This window comes from Clarias gariepinus, chromosome 14, assembly GCF_024256425.1.
Source record: "Clarias gariepinus isolate MV-2021 ecotype Netherlands chromosome 14, CGAR_prim_01v2, whole genome shotgun sequence".
NCBI classification, from domain to species: domain Eukaryota; kingdom Metazoa; phylum Chordata; class Actinopteri; order Siluriformes; family Clariidae; genus Clarias; species Clarias gariepinus.
Window position 1 is genome coordinate 11,109,641 of NC_071113.1, and position 22,357 is coordinate 11,131,997.

At 36.8% G+C, this 22,357-nt stretch overlaps 1 protein-coding gene across 1 annotated transcript; it reads right to left on the reverse strand.

Annotated features, from left to right (window-relative positions):
- Nucleotides 1–653: 653 nt before the first annotated feature.
- gsg1l2b (gsg1-like 2b) lies at nt 654–14,730 on the reverse strand. Its single transcript, XM_053511882.1, has 5 exons — nt 14,254–14,730; nt 10,944–10,991; nt 9,021–9,173; nt 1,289–1,400; nt 654–1,205 (listed from the first exon to the last, which is right to left on the reverse strand). The coding sequence occupies exons 1-5, from the start codon at nt 14,552–14,554 to the stop codon at nt 926–928; spliced, it is 894 nt and encodes a 297-aa protein (XP_053367857.1). The 5' UTR covers nt 14,555–14,730; the 3' UTR covers nt 654–925.
- Nucleotides 14,731–22,357: the final 7,627 nt, after the last annotated feature.

Here is a 22,357-nt window from a genome sequence, read left to right on the forward strand (position 1 = left end):
CACAGGATCATTTTCAGCCAACAATACAACACAGTACAACAAAAGCCATTCAGTATATACAGTCATTGATTAAACAATGTAGAGAAGCCAGATAACAGTCTGTCCTGGCTCGAAGCCCTCACTGTAATCTGAGGCCAGATTTAGTTCATTAAGAGCACGTGGCAGTGCCAAGCAGCAGCGGGTCATACAATACGCCAGGGGAGGTTTAGTTAGAAAATCAATGCCTGCATTGGGGCCTCATTTATAAACAGCACAAACACACAAAATCACCAAAAGGCAACAGATTCCTTAGCTGGAGGATATGTTGTATATATGACCAAGGAGTAGCTGTGGGAGAGGAGCACTGTTCACATTTAAGGCCGACTATGATTTGTAGAGGTGAATAGATTTTAAGAATTTTTTGTACTGTTAAATAACTCAGGGGATATTTTTTGCCCTGAACATTATTTAACATTATGCTGTATGTTAAGGCATTGAACCTTGCACATTGCAGACAGAATGTAGCATCCACCTGTCAGGCAGATTTACTGTAGTGCAACTACTAGAGTCATGCTCCAGAATAAAATGCAAGATGCTCTCAGCTTTGGCCGAATTCTTACGCAGAAAGTTAAAAACAAACAAACCAAAAAAAAATATATATATATTTACAGTATGATCGAATATCAGGTTTTGTAGCAGCTTGACGAAATGAAGTGGCAAATAGTTGTCAAGTTTGCAAATACCTCACAATTTAACAGATTTTACAGGAAACAAACAGAATCTTCAGATTTTTGGGGGGAATATGTAATGCTCTAAAGAAGATCATCCCGCCAGCGGGATAGCAGGCTAAAACTGTGACTTTCAATGCCATTTGCAAATGTATCTACCAATATAGCACTTTCACAAGCAGGTAGAATGGAATTTCTGCAGTTTATTGAACAAGGCCTCAGCAGTACTCCTCCCCCTGCTGATCGCCCATGTCATGGTTGGACAGCTTACGGCTCGGACTGGACAACTCCAGCAGTTCCTCGGCTGTGCTCGGCACCGAGCTGATATACATGTCCCACATCTGGTCCGGGCAATCCAGCTCTAAGAGCTGCTGCTTGATTTTCAGGTTCTTCTCCATGTTCCTCCGCTTATGCTTGAACTCCAGGATAGTCTTTGTGTATCTGTTGATGGTGGTCACTGAAGACGCCATGCATGCTGTAAACGAACCCCAGGCCAACCTGCCGAAAGAAGCACACATATGACCACAAACTCCTGTCGCGGGTAAGTCAATAAAAGAGAAAATTGTGAAGTAAATTCTTACATGTAAGACCAGCTGTAATCCCAGCTTTGGGGCTTCCAGTCCTCAGGTCCCAGACTTACAGTGAGTTGAAAGGCTGTTGTGTACATCATGTGTGCAACCATGCCAAGGAGACCTGCAGATTAACACAAAAAAGATGTTATTTGGGACTCTAAATGGAAAATAAAAATTAAAGCAGGTTGTAGATAGCAGACAATCCATACATATAATGAAACAATAAGGTTGACGTGTCTGTACATTGAAGATACAATAATTGATAAATAATTATATATAATTTGGGAGGATGGAAGATGAGTAATAGAACACTTTAAGGTGGTTTTTAGAATTTTTGTCTGTCCGCATCACATAAAAACTCACAGGTGTATTCGGGTGAGCTTGATGTAAGATATAGGCTTTGTTTCTTGTGGGCAATCGGCCCACAAGAGGAAAAAATATGCTACTTTAAAATTTTATCTGTGTGTGTATGTATTTGACAACCATTTATATAAAAAAAAAATAATAAATTGGATTTTTCTAGTTTTTGCTCAGTCATGTGTGTGTAGTTGGCCAAAATAAAATAAAATGTATTTTATCCTGGGTTGGCTGAAAAAAGGATATAATGCATACTATATTGAGCAATCCCTGATATAATCATTAAAACACAGTGATGCAAAAAAAACCTAAAATATATCATAAAAAGAAAATCAACTTCGACTTCTTTTAAGCGAAATATGAAGAAATGAGATGTGGCTCAAGAATGTACACAGTACTGTACACTTGCTAATTATTTAAATTGATCATTTCAGACATACTCATCTAACATTACCATGCCACACTGGTGTATAGCTGGGTCATGTTACCTTTACTGAAAATTCTGGTGACATAAAACCACAATGATATGATATTTTACGGTAAATTAAGGTGTGCCATGATATGTGATGCTTATGCTACATAACTGATCTTTGCTAAGTGTGTTTTAGTTAACATGTTTTGCAATAGAGTTTATGACACATATGTCATGGTGCTTGACAAAGAACATCCCCTGTGGTAGTATTTTATAGTCAAGTCATATAAAATGACAATATGCCAACATGTCGTGCATCTTTTTAGGGTTCTAGCTCCCTGATAAGAATCTAGTTGCAACCTTTTCTAGTAGGAAGACACATTTCTTGTATGGTCTACGTTAAATTTTCAGAGGTTCACCTAGAACTGGGATCTTTAAATCCAGTCCTGGAGGGCCAAAGTCCAACACAGTTTGGTGATTCTGCTTCTTAAACACTGATTTAACTAATCTGTTAATTACTAGGTTCAGTGGGTGTGTTTAGGTGTTGGTGAATTACAAACTGTGCTGGCTACTGGCCCTCCAGGACTGGATTTAAAGACCCCTGACCTAGAACAACAAACAATGCTTAACGGTTCAAAAGGAAATATAAGGGTTCATTAAATATAAGAAATTAATGGAATCAATGGATAATGAAACAAAAGATGAAATCAATTAGAAATGAGCATTAAGATAAAACATAGCTTTAATGTAATATAAAGTATATACAACATCTCATAAATTATGGAATATAAGATCTGTCTTTAAACATACTCTCGTGGCGCTCAAGCATGTAATACATACAATTATATACACACTACACCATAAATATCTATCTACATGGTGATTTCTGAATTGTTGAGTCCCATGCTAAAATGACGGCATCCTGCCACTCGGGGACACTGTTGCACCTCATAAGGAGATGAGACCCATTAGACAATGCACTGAATGTCATGGTCCTTCCAGGTTCGCCTCCTAATGCGACAGCTCTTCTCCCGATTCCAACTACATATTTATACAATCTAAATATCCACTTAAATAAACATCTTGAGTATTTTAATGTTTATGCTTCATCTTGCTGTCTAGATTAAAGGCTCTTCGATTTACACAGCACTAGGGAACTGATGCAAAATTGTTATTATAAAGAGAACTGTTTATCTCAGATGCCTATCACTGATTTCATTTTGTGCCACTGTTTAAGCACAACAGAGCATGAATGTTTTACCTGACACAGTCTGTCCTGATGGACACACAAAGTCAAACATGTTAGGTCATCTGGTGTTCATCTTCTAAATATCTTTCGTCAAGAGCAAACAGATGCAGTGCAATATATCTGCATCAAGCTTTGGACCTAAAAGGATTAGTATTTGGCAGCTGTACTAGACGAACAGATAGATATGTGTAATGTTCTTGATTGATAGACCTGATGGAGTGAGTATACTGAAGATCTAAAGTATACTGCATCTAATCCTGAACACTTGTATAAGGTCCTGCATGGTCAAAAGTTTGTGGACAACTAACCACAACACAGATATGTGGAACTACCATAATCTGTTACCACAAATTTGGAAGCACACAATATAAAAAAGTCTTTCTATGCTGTAGGAATTATGATTTTACTTGACTAAAAAAAGAGGATGAAAAGGTGCATGAAGACATGGTTTGGAGCCATGGTTGGAGTGGAAGACCCCAAGTGATCAGGGCACAAAGCCCTGATCTTAACTCCACTGAACACCTATGGAATGAACTGAAATCCACTCATTTCCACCTACCAGTACCTCACTTATACTGTATTCTGCAGCTTCAATTACCATAGCCATGGTCCAAAATCTAATAATAAGCCATTCCATGTGAGTATAGGTTATTATAACATCAAAAATACAACTAACCCTGGAATAGAATGTTCAAAAACACGTGGGTAAGATGGACTGGTGTCCACGAGTGTTAAGTGCATGAACACTTACCTACTGCTTTATAAAAAGGTGCAAATATATGAACAATTACTTGTCACATCAGAAAATAAGGAAGAAATGACAGTATTAACAACCACCAGAGGCATACATAAATAATCATTAGTAATAAATTAAACATTAATATCTCATTAACTTCCATTCAAGAACATGGCAACAGTTGGGTAGCAAAATGTGATAAATGGCATTTTTAGACTTTTTACTCATTCTGGCAAATGACTTGTTTTGGCATACAAGGTTGTATACAACAAAACATTTCATTTGAAAACCGCTATGTACAGTGGAGGAAATAATTATTTGACCCCTCACTGATTTTGTAAGTTTGTCCAATGACAAAGAAATAAAAAGTCTCAGAGCAGTATAATTTTAATGGTAGGTTTATATTAACAGTGACAGATCAGCTGTCAGACAGACAGCACATCAAAAGGAAAAAAAATAACTTTAAATAAAAGATAGAAACTGATTTGCATTTTATTGAGTGAAATAAGTATTTAAACCTTTACCAACCATTAAGAGTTCTGGCTCCCACAGAGTGGTTAGACACTCCTACTCAATTAGTCACCCTCATTAAAGACACCTGTCTTAACTAGTCACCTGCATAAAAGACACCTGTCCACAGAATCAATCAATCAATTAAGTAGACTCCAAACTCTCCAACATGGGAAAGACCAAAGAGCTGTCCAAGGATGTCAGAGACAAAATTGTAGACCTGCACAAGGCTGGAAATGGCTACAAAACCATTAACAAGAAGCTGGGAGAGAAGGTGAAAAATGGAAGGAGCACAAAATGACCATCAATCAACCTCGGTCTGGGGATCCACGCAAGATCTCACCTCGTGGGGTGTCAATGATTCTGAGAAAGGTGAGAAATAATCCTAGAACTACAAGGGAGGAGTTAGTTAATGATTTCAAAGTAACTGGGAACACAGGCACCAAGAAAACCACTGGAAACACATTACACCGCAATGGATTAAAATCCAAGAAGGCACATGTGCAGGGCCGTCTGAAGTTTGCCAATGGACACCTGAATGATTCGGAGGGTGACTAGGAGAAGGTGCTGTGGTCAGATGAGACCAAAATTTAGCTCTTTGGCATTAACTCAACTCGCCGTGTTTGGAGGAAGAAAAATGCTTCCTATGACCCCCAAAACACTGTCCCCACCGTTAAGCATGAAGGTGGAAACATTTTGCTTTGGGGGTGTTTTTCTGCTAGGGGCACAGAACAACATCACCGCATCAATGGGAAAATAGACGGAGCCATGTATTGTAAAATCCTGAGCGACAACCTCCTTCCCTTTGCCAGGAAACTGAAAATGGGTCGTGGATGGGTGTTCCAGCACGACAATGACCCAAAACATACAGCAAAGGCAACAAAGGAGTGGCTTAAGAAGAAGCACATTAAGGTCATGGAGTGGCCTAGTCAGTCTCCGGACCTTAATTCAATAGAAAACCTACGGAGGGAGCTGAAGCTCAAAGTTGCACAGAGACAGCCTTGACGAAACCTTAGTAATTTAGAGATGATCTGCAAAGAGGAGTGAACCAAAATTCTTCCCAAAAGGTGGGAGCAAACTTGGTCATAAATTACAAGAAACGTTTAACCTCTGTGTTTGCAAACAAGGGTTTTGCCAATAAATATTAAGTCTTTTTTTGTTAGAGGGTTCAACTACTTATTTTACTCAATGAAATGCAAATCAGCTTCTATCTTTTATTTAAAGTTATTTAAAAATTTTCCTTTTGACGTGCTATCTGTCACTGTTAAAGTAAACCTACCATTAAAATGATACTGTTCTGAGACTTTTCATTCTTTGTCATTGAACAAACTTACAAAATCAGCGAGGGGTCAAATAATTATTTTCTCCACTGTATACTTCTTTTAAAAGATTTGAACTTCCACATTTTACGCAAACCATGACGAGGAATGGCCGCATTATATGGGTAAACACGACATGTTCACAGACAGTGAAGTGAGACTAACGGGTGTGGAAAATACCAGCTGCTGTATTAACTAAACGCATTCAATTGATTTTTGGTGACAGTTGAAGCAAAGAAAAAGATGTTTACTCTTCATAACTGATATTACAGTTACCCCAGCATTAATGAACTACAGGTACTGTATGCAATAACATGCACAATACATTCAGTGAAACGGGACATTATGGGATTTTGATTATGTGGAACACCATATTATACAAAAAGTACTTAATACTATTTAATGATGTGATAATGTTTGCCATTACTGTAGTTGCCACATTTTTTTCCCAGTAAATAACATCTTACTTAATTGGAAATTCTGCCCTTAATTTAAATGTTACAACATGAAATTTTTTTTATTGTACGTATATACTTAACAAAGCTATGTGTGACACTATAGTGTAACCACTGTTGTAAATTAGTTTGTAGTGCAGCCTTCTGTTTGACTTTCAAATCATAAAATACTTGTCATTTTTTCCTCTTGCTCCTGCTATCACAAGCAATATTCTTGCTGCTTTGGGGAGCTATAATGCATTTATGGTTATAATGAATATTTTGAATGTATTTTTAAAACAAAATTAAGTAGAAAAATAATAACGAGTCACACAACTCTCTGTAAAAGCAGAATCAAATGTACACAATTTGTGCGCTTTTTAAGTTTGCAATTTTTTTTTTTTACTTAACTCAACTAACATATTATTGATATTAAAAGCATATTTAATTTACCACAAATACAACTTTGTGCTGATGTATCCATTGTGACAAAACTGTGGTAGGTGGAGTTATAGCGCTTTGCACACACAAAAGTTTTGCCATTTGTGCTTCATTGTTCATGTTAAGGTCTGTGGCATTTTATTATAGGAATAATTGTAATATGTAACATGAACAGTAAAATGATACAGTGAACTTTTACTTAAACTGTAATTTTTTAAAAAGTGACCTTATAATATCAGCTCAATCCAGCATTTCAGGCCAATATAAAATTAATTCCTATTTGTACTTGGATTGTAGCCCTACTATAAATGCAAAAATTATGCCTCTTATGTTTTCGTTACTGCAATTTTTTTTCACATTGCAGTTTAGTATCTCCCCGCTATCAACCTTACTATCTCTTGCTGTCTAGCTCTAGCTGTCTAGTTACTCCTACAGCTCAGAGTGTCTTACTGATTAATGAATAAATCTGTCCTTCCAGCAGGGTGTGAAATCTCATCTGTGTGGATTTCATCACACCAGACCAAATAAATAAAAAAAACAACAAAAAAAAACAAAGCGCATTCATCAATCCCGAATCCTTAAGTCCCATAAGAGAAGTCAGAGAAACAGACAACATTCAACAGAGTAATACTAAATCGAGCCTTCTTTATGCTAAATTCAGTTGCAAGTTACAGAGCTATGCAATAACAACTGATACTGCGGCTATCACAAAAACTCATTATGCTGTACCATTTCGAAGGATCTACCGAACCAATATTATGGAGAAAGAGAGAGAGAGAGAGAGAGAGAAAAAAAATTAAATATAATATAGTATTGTCCTCTATACAGTATACAGTATGAGTCTTATACCATTATGAGCATGCGAAAAAAGCTCACCTGGTTTTGGATTAAAGGAAGGAAATACATTATTTTAAGGTATGCTTAATATTCTGGTGTCAGAATATCATTCATTCTGGAGCTGACTTTATATCATAATAATGAACAACAGTCAAGAGACTGTCACAGTCAATATGTAAGGAATAAAATATAGCAGGTTGTGCTGTTAAGGGAAAAGAATGCATGTCAAGCTAGTGTGATGTTATACACACTATAACATGTTATGCCCTGTTTTTGAGACTTGGGGGTTAATATTTTGTTTCTCATTAACACATTTTGAATAGGTAGTTTTTACCTAAATTAGATTTTTACATAAAAGTAATTAAAAAGTTAGTGAAAAGGCATGGTGGCATATTGATTAGCATTGTGGCCTTACACCTCCTGAATCCCGAGTTCGAGTCCTGCCCTTAGGTATGTGTGGGTCGGGTTTGCACATTCTCTGTGTGCTTGTTGGGTGTCCTTTGGTACTCTGGTATCCACCCACAGTCTAGAAAAGTGTGTATGTGTGTGTTTATGTGTGAGTGAGTGCGTGCTTGTGCCCCGCAATGGATTGGTCCCTATCCATGGGGTATTCTGCCTTGTGCCCCAAGTGCCCTAGCTCTGGTATAGATAATGAATTTAGCTACAGTAGTAATTACTTAGGCAATTTATGAACTTGAAAAGATTTTGTTTCCCTCATAAAGCTGGGTCAGAAGATGATGACTTACGAATACTGTAGAAACTTTCTTAAAAATGAAATTTGGATTTGGTTAACATGTTTCTTGCCTATGTGGCATGTGTGTTGTTTTTTAATGCACACATAAAAATATATTTTTTATACTGTAGGTATATTAATCTATATTTTTTAGTTTTTAAAGTTACATAAAGTATGATATAAACATCTTATTAGGTAGCATTAATCTTTCATAAATGGTTTTTGTTCACAATGCATCATACTTTTTAATTTAAAAGTTTTAAATGCATAAAGATGCAACAATTTCACAAGGTTCACAGACTACCTTGACTCTGGTCTTTTATATGCTGTCTGAATGCAGGATCACGATTCAGTTGCCTGGTCTACAGAAAAAAAACCCACAAAGGCCAGACTGCTGGAGCACAAATATCAAAAACTGTCACTCTCCTCACACTACAAACAGCGCCATCCTCTGAGAGACGTCACTGACGTGGCCAAAGCTCTGACACGACATCTGAACGGCGCCCTGCTGCTCACACTCCCGCTTGTTTACACACCGAGTCATCCCTACCGACGACTGTGCGATCACAGAGATATGCAAAATGTGACATTTTCATTTGAATCATGATGAGGCGTTGGCATACCTGTTTCTGAAACTACCCACAAGAGCCAAAGGCACATTTGGCTTTATAATTTCACTAATGAACACAGTTTAAAGAAACCAAAGTGATTACCTGACAAGACGGTGAATATTGCGGCAAAGGCATTGAGTTTGAGTCCGTCGATGACGTTCCCAAAGTGGCAGACCTCAATAGACATCAGGATTCCACCAGTGGCCAGGAGCAGGATGTACAGACATTCTGCAACGATGCACAGCCACAAGACCCCTGGTGGACAGAGGGATACAGGTGTCTGTTTATCCATGTACACACCACACAGCGCTGTGATTTCGGTTGCAGCATGAAAATTTACATGTGAACAGAGGATCAACAGTATTTCTTCGGCTCGCCCAAATACAAACTAAATCTAAACCTGCTTAAGTCTTTATACCCTTTAATTTTTTTTTTTTTACTGATTTATCGATCATTTATTGAAACGATTAATCGGATGACTACTGTCACAATTGTTCAATAGCTCTTAATAAGGTATCAGCTTTTAAATTTAGTTTGTGGTTGTTTTGTGTATGTGGTAACTAACAATGAAGATAACGATAAAAATTTAAAATATAAAAAATATGACTGGGAATTAGAGAGGCACCGACCATTTGGCCCATGACTAGAATCAGTCAGTTTTCAGCCTGATTGGCTCTGACTGGTGATTGGCGGTTTTGCCTCGGATGGAACTGACTCTTTACTGTTTATACACTTGCCTCTGTGTGGTCTGATGGAAACACATTTGCTCTGTTATCTGGCAATTGCAAGTTTAAATCCTGCTGCAGCCATCTGTAGCAGGGAGCTTTCAGGTAGGAGGGATGCACTCTCGCCAATCATGTGTGTCTGTGCTTTACCCCCCGAGCATATGCATGCAGCAGTTCCAAAAACATGTGAGTTGGAGAAAGCATGTTATAGCCTCCACCATGCCTCTTCAATTTAAATTTTTAGTTGAATTTTATTTGTAAAGAAAATAAAGAAAAAAAGCTCTGCTGACAAAGAACCTCAAGAAAGCTTTTTTAGAGAAAATGGAAAAGTTTTTAGTTAGTCTATTATTTACTATATTTAATTATATATACTATATAAATATAATTTATTTTACAAATATTTAAGGTTACAAAAATGTCTTTGCATGCTGTCAATTATAGGCCTTAAAAAAATTAATGTGGAATTGGCCGAAATCAGTTCCGGCAGCTTCTACCATATTAAAGAAAGAAAACGGCATGGGCCAAGAAAATTGCAGTTGGTGCATCTCTACTATACATAATGGCTTCATGTGTTTACCTTCTAACCCTGACTTCATTGCTCTGAAATAGGACGAATCTTGATTTATTGGACCTTTTTCCATTGCTCCAAAGTATTTATGCTGCCTAACAAAATAAAAACTTTTCTGATTAGCTTCACTAACAAGTCTTTTTAGTCTCAATCCTGTGAGTTTTCATCACACTGTGTGTGAAAATGCTCTTAATCTCACTATGAAACATAGCTGTAATTTCTCTTTTTGTATTTTTATGACTCAACCTTACTAAGCATTTAAGAGAGCTCTGATTCGGACATTCATGATTTCAATTTCCCCAGTAATATCAGCAATCACCTCAATTTTTTTTTTGTTGATGCAGGCCAATAATTTTACCTTTTATTTTTTTTAGTTTTTTATTAAATAAGAAAGCTACTCACTGTGTCAGTTAGGGTTAAAAGGATATTTCTTAGCTGAAACATCACTGCAGCAATTATCTAACCAAAAGTTCTTTGTTATTTATAATATAATTTATATTAAGTCTAGGTAACCAAAATGCATAATAACATCTTATGCTAAGCATTAAAAAAACAAAAATCAAAGAGTCAAGTCAAGGATACAGTAACTAGACAGCAGATGTGATCTGCTGAATAACCAATTCATATAGTGTCAAATGTAATTTTCTTTCATGTCATGACGAAGCTGAGATGACGATAGTGAATGAACTATTCTGGACACACTACAGAAACCATCGAACAATCAGGACTTACCTCTCTCGTGTGGAGGGGGAATATTTATGAAACTTCTGCAGTACTCACCTGTAGACAGACAGTGTAGTTTTAATAGACAGTAACCATAAAATATTAAAATTACCAGTGACAACATTTCATTACACTTAAGACTGCATGTGTAGTAATTTTTTAAGTATAAAATAATATATAAAGAGTATAAAATACATTTGACATCAATGATATTCTAGTAGTAACCACGTCCAGAAATAGGGCCCCAATGTTTATTTTTATCTAGCTTTGTAATTGATAACAATGGGTTATTTAGTAATATGCACTGAAAGTAAAGGAGCTACAGATAGTGGTACTGAAACCCCAAATTCAAACACATACAGCCATTCCTTTCACTCCCCTCCCCCAACAGTGTTACCTCTTTTTAGACAACATTAATGTCTTTATTTTAAACAAGAGCCTTGTGACAAAAAGAGCAGATTTCAGTGATAGTCCAACACTTGATCGGGGATTTTAGCTCACATCAGAGCTGCTGGTTTTATGAGCTAAGAGAGTAGATTTACTCGACTTACCAGCAGCCTATAAAGTTCAAGCCTGACTGAGTTACACTTTTGTGAGCCCACTGTTTGCAATGACCACAGAGCATAAATTTTCACTTTTAATAACAACCAATCACTATACACTGTTGTTCCCACCGGCCAATCACTGCTCATCATTATTCTTAAAATCCAAACACTGAACTTTTTCTCTTCCCAATAAATAATCGCTGAACACTATTGTTCCCAACAATCAATCACTGATCACTATTGTTCTCAAGAAAATAACCACTGATCACTCTTGTTCACAAAAAAACAATCACTGATCTCCATTCTCCCAACCAATGTTCACCACTGTTCTAACAACCAATCTCTGATCAGTAATTTTCTTAGCAACCCATAGTTCCATAGTTCCCCGAGTAATCCATTACTCCTAGCAGCCAACGACTGATTTCTATTTTTCCTAACAACCAGTCACTGATCACTACTAGTCCAAACAAGAAATCTCTAAACAACATTTTTTTCCACAATCAATTATTGGTCACTACAGTGTTTAAAAAAACAATCAATGATTACCATTGTTCCTAACAACCCATCATTGATCTCAATTGTTTCCACAAGACCAATCATTAAACACTATTTTTACATACAACAACTTACTGCTCACTACTGGTCCTAACAATTACTGATCTTCATTGCTCGTAACAACCAGTCACTGATCTCTATCGTTCCTAACAACCAATGTCACAATTACCATTGGTTTACCTACAAACCAATCACCGATCACTGTTCTTCCTAGAAACCACTGATCTCCATTGCTCCTGATCTATATTGTCCCCAATATTCACTGATCTCTATTGCTCCCAAGAAAATAATCACTGATCACTACTGTTCCTAACAACCACTGATCTCCATTGTTCCTAAAGTTTTTTGCCCCCACTGTTCACTGACCACCATTGGTCCTAAAAATCAATCACTGATCTACATGATTCCCAATAACCAGCAACTGCTCACTATTGTTCCTAGCAATAACTGATCACCATTGGTTCTGAGAGCTAATCGGCCATTACTATTGTTACTAACAACCAAATGGAAGATTGTATGTTTTATTTAAATATTTATGGCTTTAACTACAGTTAATAATTTGACTTTATGTTTGTGGTGTCATGACCAGACTTTATATAAAAACTAATTTTTATAATAATTTAGATCTATTATATTATAGGAAGATATAACCCTATTCTATTTTCTGTTGTTATAAAATCTTCTTTCTAACAATTCCTTGGAACAATTTTTGATATGCAAAATATCATGTGGCTATACTGAATATACAAATTAATCATCACCACAAAACATGTTCATAATTTATCATATGTATCATAATGCATTATAAATGTTTATAATGTAATTCTACAAATAAAATTGTAATTTTATAGCTGTTGTCTGGAAAAAAAAAAAAATTGCAGTGGCAACTGCTGCCACAATGTTACCTCTTATTGAATATCATTTTCTGTGCAAAGCCTATGACATAACTCATAGTTTAATTAACATTGTGTTAATAAGGGGTGAAGTAAAGGACAAAGAATCCAAATATATACTTATATGGTATCACATCAGTCTGACTGAAGTTGAGTCATGGATTAGAGGAGCTTCCAATGACAGATGGCACACCCTCAGATAAAAAGGGTACTTAACCGTACATGCCCTTGTCAATCTGCTGACAGCCTTATCTTATATACGTTTATGTATCTTTCACCTGGAAACGTGGATTTACACATCCTAAAAGTCTCTGTGGGGGAAAAAATAACATATTTAAGCAAAATGTTATTTTATTTACAAATCATGATTGTGATTTCTTTGTGAGCACACAGAGTCGCCTCTCCTACTCACAATGAACTTGACATATTAGATGTTCTGCATGTAGCTGCACTTTGAATTTATTTCTTTAAACAATCTTGTGCTGTGAATGATGCGCTCACTCGTCCTCTATACTGCTTTATCCTGTGTACAGGGTCACGGGGTGCCTGGAGCCCATCCCAGGAGACTTAGGTCACGAGGCAGGATACACCCTGGATTAGGTGTCAATCCATTGCAGTTTTAATCTGGACTGTGGGATGGGTGGCTTGGGGTATTTGGGTTGCTGAAACCTATTCTGGCAGCACGGTGTGTTGGTGGTAAGCATTGTCGCCTTGCACCTCCAGTGTCCGGGTTCAATTCCCGCCTTGGATCCTGTGTTTGCATATTCTCCCTGTCTTGGTGGGGTTTCCTCCCACAGTCCAAAGACATGCAGATAAGGTGAGCTGGCGTTTCCAAATTGCCCGTACTGTGTGAATGTTGACCGGAGGTCCTACCATGGAACTTAGGAACACCTCCATTGTAGGACACACCTACAAATACACAATCGAGCACTACAGTACAGTATGTGCAGATTGGAGATGCCAATGCATGTCTTTGTTGGTGGAAGATAGAGTACCTGAAGGAAGCCCACAGAGCACAGGGAGAGCCTGCAATCTCCATGCACAAAGATTGGAGGTGAGATTCGAACCCCCAACTTATAAATGAATAGAGCTAATCAACCTAAGAGTAGGGATTTTTACCCCATATGCACCACAGGTGAAAGATATACCCTAAAGTCATAAAAGGTGACTAATATAGTTTAGTACCATTTTTCCTATGAGCATTTTAATATAAGTTACCTAAGATTAAACAAAGAAGCAAAATATTAAGATGATTCAAGAAAAGTCATAAATGCAAACAAACATTGATGTTCCGATGTGGGACGAAGACACTGAAGCTATTCTTACCCTTCAGGTCGATGTTCTGCTCGCAGGACAGCCATATACCGCTGTGGAACTTCCTCAGGACAAACTTGTCCTCTCCGGTTTCCCAGACGTACTGCACCTGGCGGCTGTCGTTGGCGCTCGAGCTGTTGTACCGGATGCAGTGTGAGTGCCGGTGTGTGAGAGGCAGCGGTCCGGTGCAGAACGGCTTCAGTACTTTCCGGCTTCCCGCGCACCAGTGGCTCGTGCCGAGCGCGCACGCGGCCAGCAGCAGCGCCACCAAGTTGAGCGCGAGCGCCAGAGATGCCCTCCGCCGCCGCTCCATAACGCACGCACGCACGCACGGGGCGAATATTTTTCCGCGGTAGCCTCAAAAACCGCCGTAGGAACGACTGGGTGATGATCAGAGCCTATGAAATATTATGTTTTTTGCGCAAGGTGCCCTAAAGGTTACTGTGTGAGACGCCTGTCCTCGTCCTGCCATTCAGGGTCCTGGAGAGATGCTGAGAGAGAGACAGAGAGACAGAGAGAGATGCTGAGAGACAGAGACATGGAGAGAGATGCCGAGAGAGAGAGAGAGAGAGACCTTGCACTTTTTTGCTCCCTCCCATTCCACTCTGAGTCCAATGGCTGCATCCTAAACCGCTCACTACCTCCTCTCCACTCACTGATGGTTTCTAAACACGCCCTATTGGTTTGTTCTGGTGTTGTTTTTCATGGACTCACTTTACGTCATCTAGTAATAGGTTCCACAAGGACACAACAGTAAAAACAACAACAACAAACTAACAAACAAACAGTAGGTTGAGTTTGTTTTTTACTTTACCCAATTATCCAACAGGCACCATTGTGCCAAATAAGAATTTATTTAAAGACCCATTGTGAGGTCCAAGCACTATGACATCATAGTGTGTGAAAGGCCCTCTGTTAACTTTGGGAACATACTCGGTTCCCTGGAGTTCTCTGACATCTTAATGCATCTGAAAACATCACAACAGGCATGTTGTAATCAGCAACGTTAAATTTTGTTTTTTTTAGGATGCAAAAGTGTGAGCATGGATGGTGCAAATCAATGGACTGGTATCCATATATGGTTGTTTCATACCTCCTGCCCAGTGTTTCTGGCATAGGCTCCAAATCCAAGGAGCTCTGATCAGATTAAAGCAAGTTACTGAAACCCCTGGAAATGCTGAGTGGTACTTCAGCCTGTCAGATGTTTCATATTATAAAGTCAGTGAAAGAGAAAATACCACTGTTTTACCCATCAATATGACTTAACACGGAATGAAAGAAGCAGAGAAAACTCAAACAAAACATTATGGATACATCTTGAATAATTTTTTTTTATAAAGGCAAACATACAGTATGTAAATTGAGCATTTAAATTGGCTAAGCCTTTTTAGAAAAAAAATTAACCCATGTTTTAAATCTGATAAAATATTAGTTTGGGTTTCAGTAAGTTATATCCCCTGTGTTGAAAGAACTAAAATAATGCTATATTAAAGCATACTATCCATATCTGGGAGTCCAATGGATCATTATTGGCTTTGCTAAAATCAATATTATTCCCTCCCCATCAAGTGGAGTGAAAACCAACCAAATATGAGCATGTGTGAACTTATGTACGTTGAAGGTTGCAGTTACTGCATTCTTTTGACTGTTCAGAGCTTTGGTTAGATAGCGGTTGTAAATCAGCAAGAAGAAGGAAATTGAGTTAAAATAGAGTTTTTCCACAGTAAATGTAAACTGATAAGAGTTAAGTAAAGGTTCAGTAACCTAGCAACCAGGTGGTAATAGTTATGGTGTAATCTGCTAGGTTTTTAAGTAAAAGACACATTTGTGGTGCATTTCTGTTCATTGACAAAATGTTCTACATAGAAATGCAAGTTTTTTTTTTGTTTTTTTTTTGGGGGGGTGGGAGGGTATTTCCGGTTTTGAGTTTAAGCAGTGTATCAGGAGTATAGGTGTTCTGGTTTGAAAAACAGTATGATAAGCTAGTCTAAACATATCACAGAGGGACTAAGGACACGTACTAAATAATAAAATCTCCACAGGAGCTGTACAATAACATTGATTAGTGCAACAACCTCAAGGATTTGGAGTGGCTGCCAGTCAGTATCAAGAGACATGACGGCTGAAAGCTTTTATTTAGTATTTTAGGCATGGTATTTCATTAATTAATCTGATCAAACTAACAACATTTTTTTTACAATTCTACTGAAATGAATAAACTAACATGCTAGTAACAGAAGAGCAATGATATTATATAAGCAGAATTACAGTATTTTTTCTGTTTGGTCTTCTTACAGTAAAGCAGGAAAAGATGTCTTGAACAATTGTATTGTGCAATTACTAATCAAAAAAAGTATATAATTAGCTGCACTGCACAAACTGTATATTAGTCACTCATGAATAAGTTTTTGAAACTGCTTTTCCATATTCCAATGAGGTTCAAAGCTAAAAACACCTCCCAGCTATACTGCTACATTATTGCTTAATAAGCATTTAATAAGAATTTCTTCAAGTTTTACCCAGAATAAATGAGCAGAAATTATACAATTATTAAACTCAGTCTTCATTGTAATCTTAAATTTTGGATCATATTTAAAAGAAAATTATATTAAAGCAAAGCTCAAAGAAGGTCAAGTTTGTAAGACATGTAATGCCTTTTAATATTGTTAAAGGTAATTTAAAATAAGTGAGTTATTTTTAGACTGCGTATATTTTTAAACCTGCTGTCTCTACTGTCTGAGGTAAACATTTTTTTTGATAATTTGCTGGCGAGAATACAGAAGAAAAAATAAAGGAAAATTAAAGTAGTTTAGTTAATTAAAGTCTATCTAGTCACTTAGTGTTAATATATACAGTAGAAGCATGTTGATGTCTTTACACTAAGAATTATTTTTATCTTAATGTTCCTGTCAGCTATCAACACTGATATACCATTATATGTGGTATAGGTATATATTGTACATTCAAAATCATAAATAGACTGATTTAATGAAAAGTAAAAAAATATATATAATAATAAAACAACATGGAGCTGTTTTTTGTTTATCGTGTTTGAAATCGGTACAGTGAGAAGGCTTCTTTGGTCTCAACCTAGTTTAGACACAGTCACAGCCCTGAATCAATCAAGATGTCCTCAAACTGTAAATCACCCGTGGTGTCAGTGGTATTGGACACCTCTGCTGGCTAATTTATCTCTTGCTCTCACATGTGGGTCAGCCTTGTCAATATCAACGACCCTGTCCTGGTGTACAGGAATTTTAAATGCCTTTGTCCTTGTGAAGGTTCCTCAAAGTCAGTGTTGTGCCTCCTAGGTAGAAATGTGTTCACCTCCACATGCCCTGGGGTAAAAACTTTTACACATATTGATACGTTATAACTGTGCACCAAAGCAATTTCATTAGACACACACAAACGCAAATTATATATACAGAGGCATCTTTTTTTTTTACAGACAAAAATACACTCTCCCTTAGACACAGCCACAAACACTTTCATTAGATTGTCCAAGCATGGCTGTTAATGTCTGTAATGATAGCAAGCCTTCTCCACTTTGCATTTCTGAATTTCTATTAGTGAATTCAACTTTAAATTACATTAAGGCATTGATGTCACTAGACAAATTGTAGGAAATTCTGGTCTTTTTTTAAACCACAAGTTAAGGCAGAATATTTTAATACGAAGAAAGAATTTCAGGGAAGCCAACATTTTCATGATGCGCTGCCCTGATGGTTGCCTCTAGGTTTTTATCTGAGTGATCTGATACCGTTCATTTGTTCTGTACTTGTTCTTTACTAGAATTTACAGAATGTGATGTGAGACTTAGGACAATTTGTGGAAATGCAGGTGAGGTTTAAAGGTCTTTGTTATATCTTGTTACAGCAAGGTACTACTTGTGATTTAAAAAAACAACAATAAATATTTTATAAAAAAAAAAAAAACAATAGGTAGTACATTGCATTTATTTATGCAAATGACATGCAAACATTGATAATGTATTAGAAAAGCCAAAAACCACATCGGGTTGCACTTCAGACACCTAAAAGTTTCGAAGAACATTGACTGGTCTGATGACCTGAGGCACACAGATGGTAGGGTCAGAATTTGGCACCAACAGCATGAATCCATCGACCCAATCTGCATTGTGTCAACAGGTGCTGCAATGATGTGTGGAATATTTTATTTGCACATGTTGTGCCCCTCAACACTATTCATTGTGTGAATGACACAGTCTATCTGAGTATTGTTAGAGCTATGTGCATCCCTTTATGGTCACAATTTAACACTTTTCTAATGATTATTTTGTTATTAGAGTGTAAGTGTTATTCTGGGCCATATACCACAAAGCACAAAGTCATTTAAACCTGGCTTCTTGTACATGATAATGAGTTTAATGTTCTTCAGTGGCCTCCCCAGTAATCAGATATGCATCTAATAGAACACGTTTGGTATGCGGTTGAATGGGAGATTCATAGCAAGAATGTACAGCTGAATCAGCGTGAATTGTATGATGCAATTATATCGACATGGAATGTTTCTAAAACACATGGATAAGAATTGAGGCTGTTCTTTGAGTTTAAAAAGCTTTTATGTGTAAGTAGCAAGTAACTGTACATTGGGAAGCAAGATGGAAGCAAGATATTCAAGAATATATAACATAATTGTGCATAAGATTGTGCATAAGATAAGTTTCTATGTTTATCCAATGGACACGATGTACATAAACAGTACGATAAATATTACTTAGTTTACTCACTCACTCATTCATTGTGTATACCTCTTTATTCTGTAAATAGGGTAAAAGGGAGCCTAGATCCGAGGAGGGCACGAGTCAGGGTACACCCTGGACCATTGCAGAGCACAAAGATGCTTTTCTGCTTATCACAAACGTACAGAGCGTGTATTTGACTTTTTGTACCCTTTCTGTCACCTCGGCCCAGCCTAGCCATTCTCTATTGACCTCTTTCATCAAATACAGTATGTGTTGCTATTGGCTGAACTGATGCTTTAATTTTTTTTCCCCCTGCGTAAACTTGTAAGTATGTTGTGCAGTATTATTTAAATATTCAAACCAGCCTGTCAGGCAGCAACAATTGTGTTGCAATGATCAAAATCACTGAGATCAGACTTTTCTGTTTCTGATAGTTTATGTGAACATTAATGTTCTGCTGCTGGCCTATACCTACATGATTTTATGCATGCACCGGCACATAATGATATTATTGGTTGATTAGACAATGGCATAATTGCATAAATTAATAGGAATACAGGTGTTTGTTTAAAAGTACTTAGTGAGTATATTCTGTTATGTTTCTGTCACATTATAAATGCTGTTATATTATACATTTTAATAAATAAAACAAAAAATTTATATAGAAAGAACAAAAGAATAAGTTTTTACCTGTAGTGTTCTGCCTTAGGAGTAATTACAATGTCATCTTGTCTGTATTATTTACATAATTACATATTGTATGTCTAAAGGTCATTACATTGCCTCTGGTTGTTTGCATGTCTTTTTTTTTTTTTACTTGGTTTGTATTGTACCATTTTGGCCTTGTTTTTTTTCCCCCTAAATGAATCTGTTTCGAAGAAAGGGACCGAACACCAGCAATTTCCTCTTAATATGCTACGTTGCAGCGCCCAGCGTGCATGCTGCTGCAGGTTTAATAAACCAGCTCGAGTTCCTGGCAAAATGACTATACATGTACAAATTTTCGACATTGAGGTTAATGCCCTATGTGCTCTAGGGAAGGTGAGCTAGGTTTGAATGGCTTGCTCCATATCACATATAAGAATGCTGAAGTTTAGATTAGCATTTGTCCTCCAGTTAGCAGAACACAGAGGACAGTTAGAAATGGGTACTAGAAACAGTTGAATAATTCACACACACAAAAGAACTGTTGATAACATTTATCAAAACAATAGACTTCCTGTGCAGACTTTGTAATGTTTTTGTCCCTCAATGCACAATTTAAAAATTCTATTTATGTAGAACTGCTGACATGATGGAAGTACAGTATTAACAGGGTATCAAAGCGTATAATTTAATTGACTTTACACTGAGTTGGGTTATTTATTTATTTATTTATTTATTTATTTATTTATTTATTTGTTCAAATAAGCTATGTTTCTTATAAGTGTCTTGTCACAGACCCTGCCCAGGGAATTGCCAACAGTACTTAACGTTTTTCCTGGCCACGCTGACTGATATTTTCATTCCAGTATTTAACAGTGAATAACTGAATAAAGAGTTGACATAAAGAAGATTGTGCCCGAGATCTTCAACATACATAATTTGTATTGCATTCTCTAATCTACTGAATATGGATAGAAAACCGATACACTAATGAGCTGGATGGTATCTTATTATTTAGGCTTCTTGATCTTTCTCTTTTTCCCCCAAAGCTGGTTTCATGTTATTGCATGTTCACATGAAAGGGAAATAGTTGTGAGCCATGGAAAGTTGACAAAACAAAGAGTGTCAGATCCTACATTTCTGTATTTGATACAGAAATATAATAATAATAATAATAATAATAATAATAATAATAATAGTAATAATAATCAATTATTAAATGATAAAATTAAAAAATATTATAAATAATACATTATCATTATTGAAATAACAAAGCACCAGAGGAGCAAGATATCAAGCAACATCATATGTGTACAATCGTGTACAAGCAAAAAAGAAAAAAAAAATCATTGATAGATCTTTAATAATTTAATGATTGACTGTTATGTGAAAAGAACTTTGTGGGGCAGAATTCAATTTGTTGTTGGAAACAGAAGCTAACTGTTTATCAACCAAAGATTTGCTAACCTAAAATAAAACCCTTTTGGAAACCAAATGTAGCACTTTTAGTGAAAAAAAAAAAAAGATTGTGTAAGAAACAGTGTACAGGTGAATTTGGGACTTCAGGTTGTGCAATACACACAGTATATGTCACTCATATTCCCCATTTCTGTGACCATTTCCCTAAAATGCTGTGGTCTTAGGCACGAGTCTGTGTGGTTTAGTGCTACGAATATTTAAATACTTTTTTCTGTATTTGCAACATCATTTGATCCTCAAGTGGTTGAGGCCTAAACCAGAAAATGTAGTTTTTAAATTATATATGAATCCTACCACTACACCTCTCAAAAACACTGGGAAATACTGGGAAAAAAAAGCCCACTGAGGCTGAAATGCCAGAAATGTCAGCCTGCCATAAATAAATGTTACAAATGCATCTGAAATGTGGCCTTTATTTGTCCCATGAGCTTCATACTGTATCTGTGTACTCACTTTGCACTTGCATAAAAGTAAACACTTTGTAAAATTCTGGAGGATCTCAGTCCCAAAACGGACCACTCTGGCAAGCTAAAAACTTAACAAAACAAAAAAAAAAATCCAAATATTACTATATTTCTATCTGTTTGGAAGAAATGAGCTTTTCAGTCCCAGTAATATTTGGTCATATCCTTAGTAGACATGGTGCCCTGTGATGGATTGGCTTCCCATTCAGGTTGTAAATTCCTAACCCATGCATACAGTAGTGTTCATGGAAAAGTCTGTAATCACGCTGTGACCCTGACGAGGATAAAGATGAATGAATGAACTAGAGTACATCATGACTACATTTATTGTCCAAAATATTATCAGTGTTTCTAATGTGAAAAGCAATGGCAGACAGAATAAACACTACAAATGTTGTGCCTGTGTGGTCTGGTAGTGCTGTGAATTTTATAGACGTGATGACTCCATTAGTTGGGTCACGTCTGCTCTAATGGGGCTCGGCAGCACACCCACACACACACACACACACACACGCACATTACACACTGTCTGCAGAGTTGAGACAGATTCACAGTGCATGTTTAGGAGTCAGGAGGTCTTCTCCCAGAATGCAAAGATGACCCAAAAGCTTCAGGACTTAAAGTTTCTATCTGCAGCGTTTCCTATTTATCCTGACCGGACTGATGAACAGCAAATTAGCAGAGATAATAATCATTTCCTGTTAATGGCCTAAACCCCTGTAATGCCTGCATGCTTGTCAAATGACTTTCAGTTTATTTCACACCAGGGTAAAGTTAATACTTTCTCAAGGGGGATATTTGTTGCATGAAATATCAGAAA

Coding starts and splice junctions, on each gene's coding strand:
- gsg1l2b (XM_053511882.1), bottom strand. CDS start 14,554: ATGGAGCGGCGGCGGAGGGCATCTCTGGCGCTCGCGCTCAACTTGGTG. Junction 10,992..14,253: donor GCAGAACATCGACCTGAAGG/GTAAGAATAGCT, acceptor GTCTGTCTACAG/GTGAGTACTGCAGAAGTTTC. Junction 9,174..10,943: donor TCCCCCTCCACACGAGAGAG/GTAAGTCCTGAT, acceptor TCTGTCCACCAG/GGGTCTTGTGGCTGTGCATC.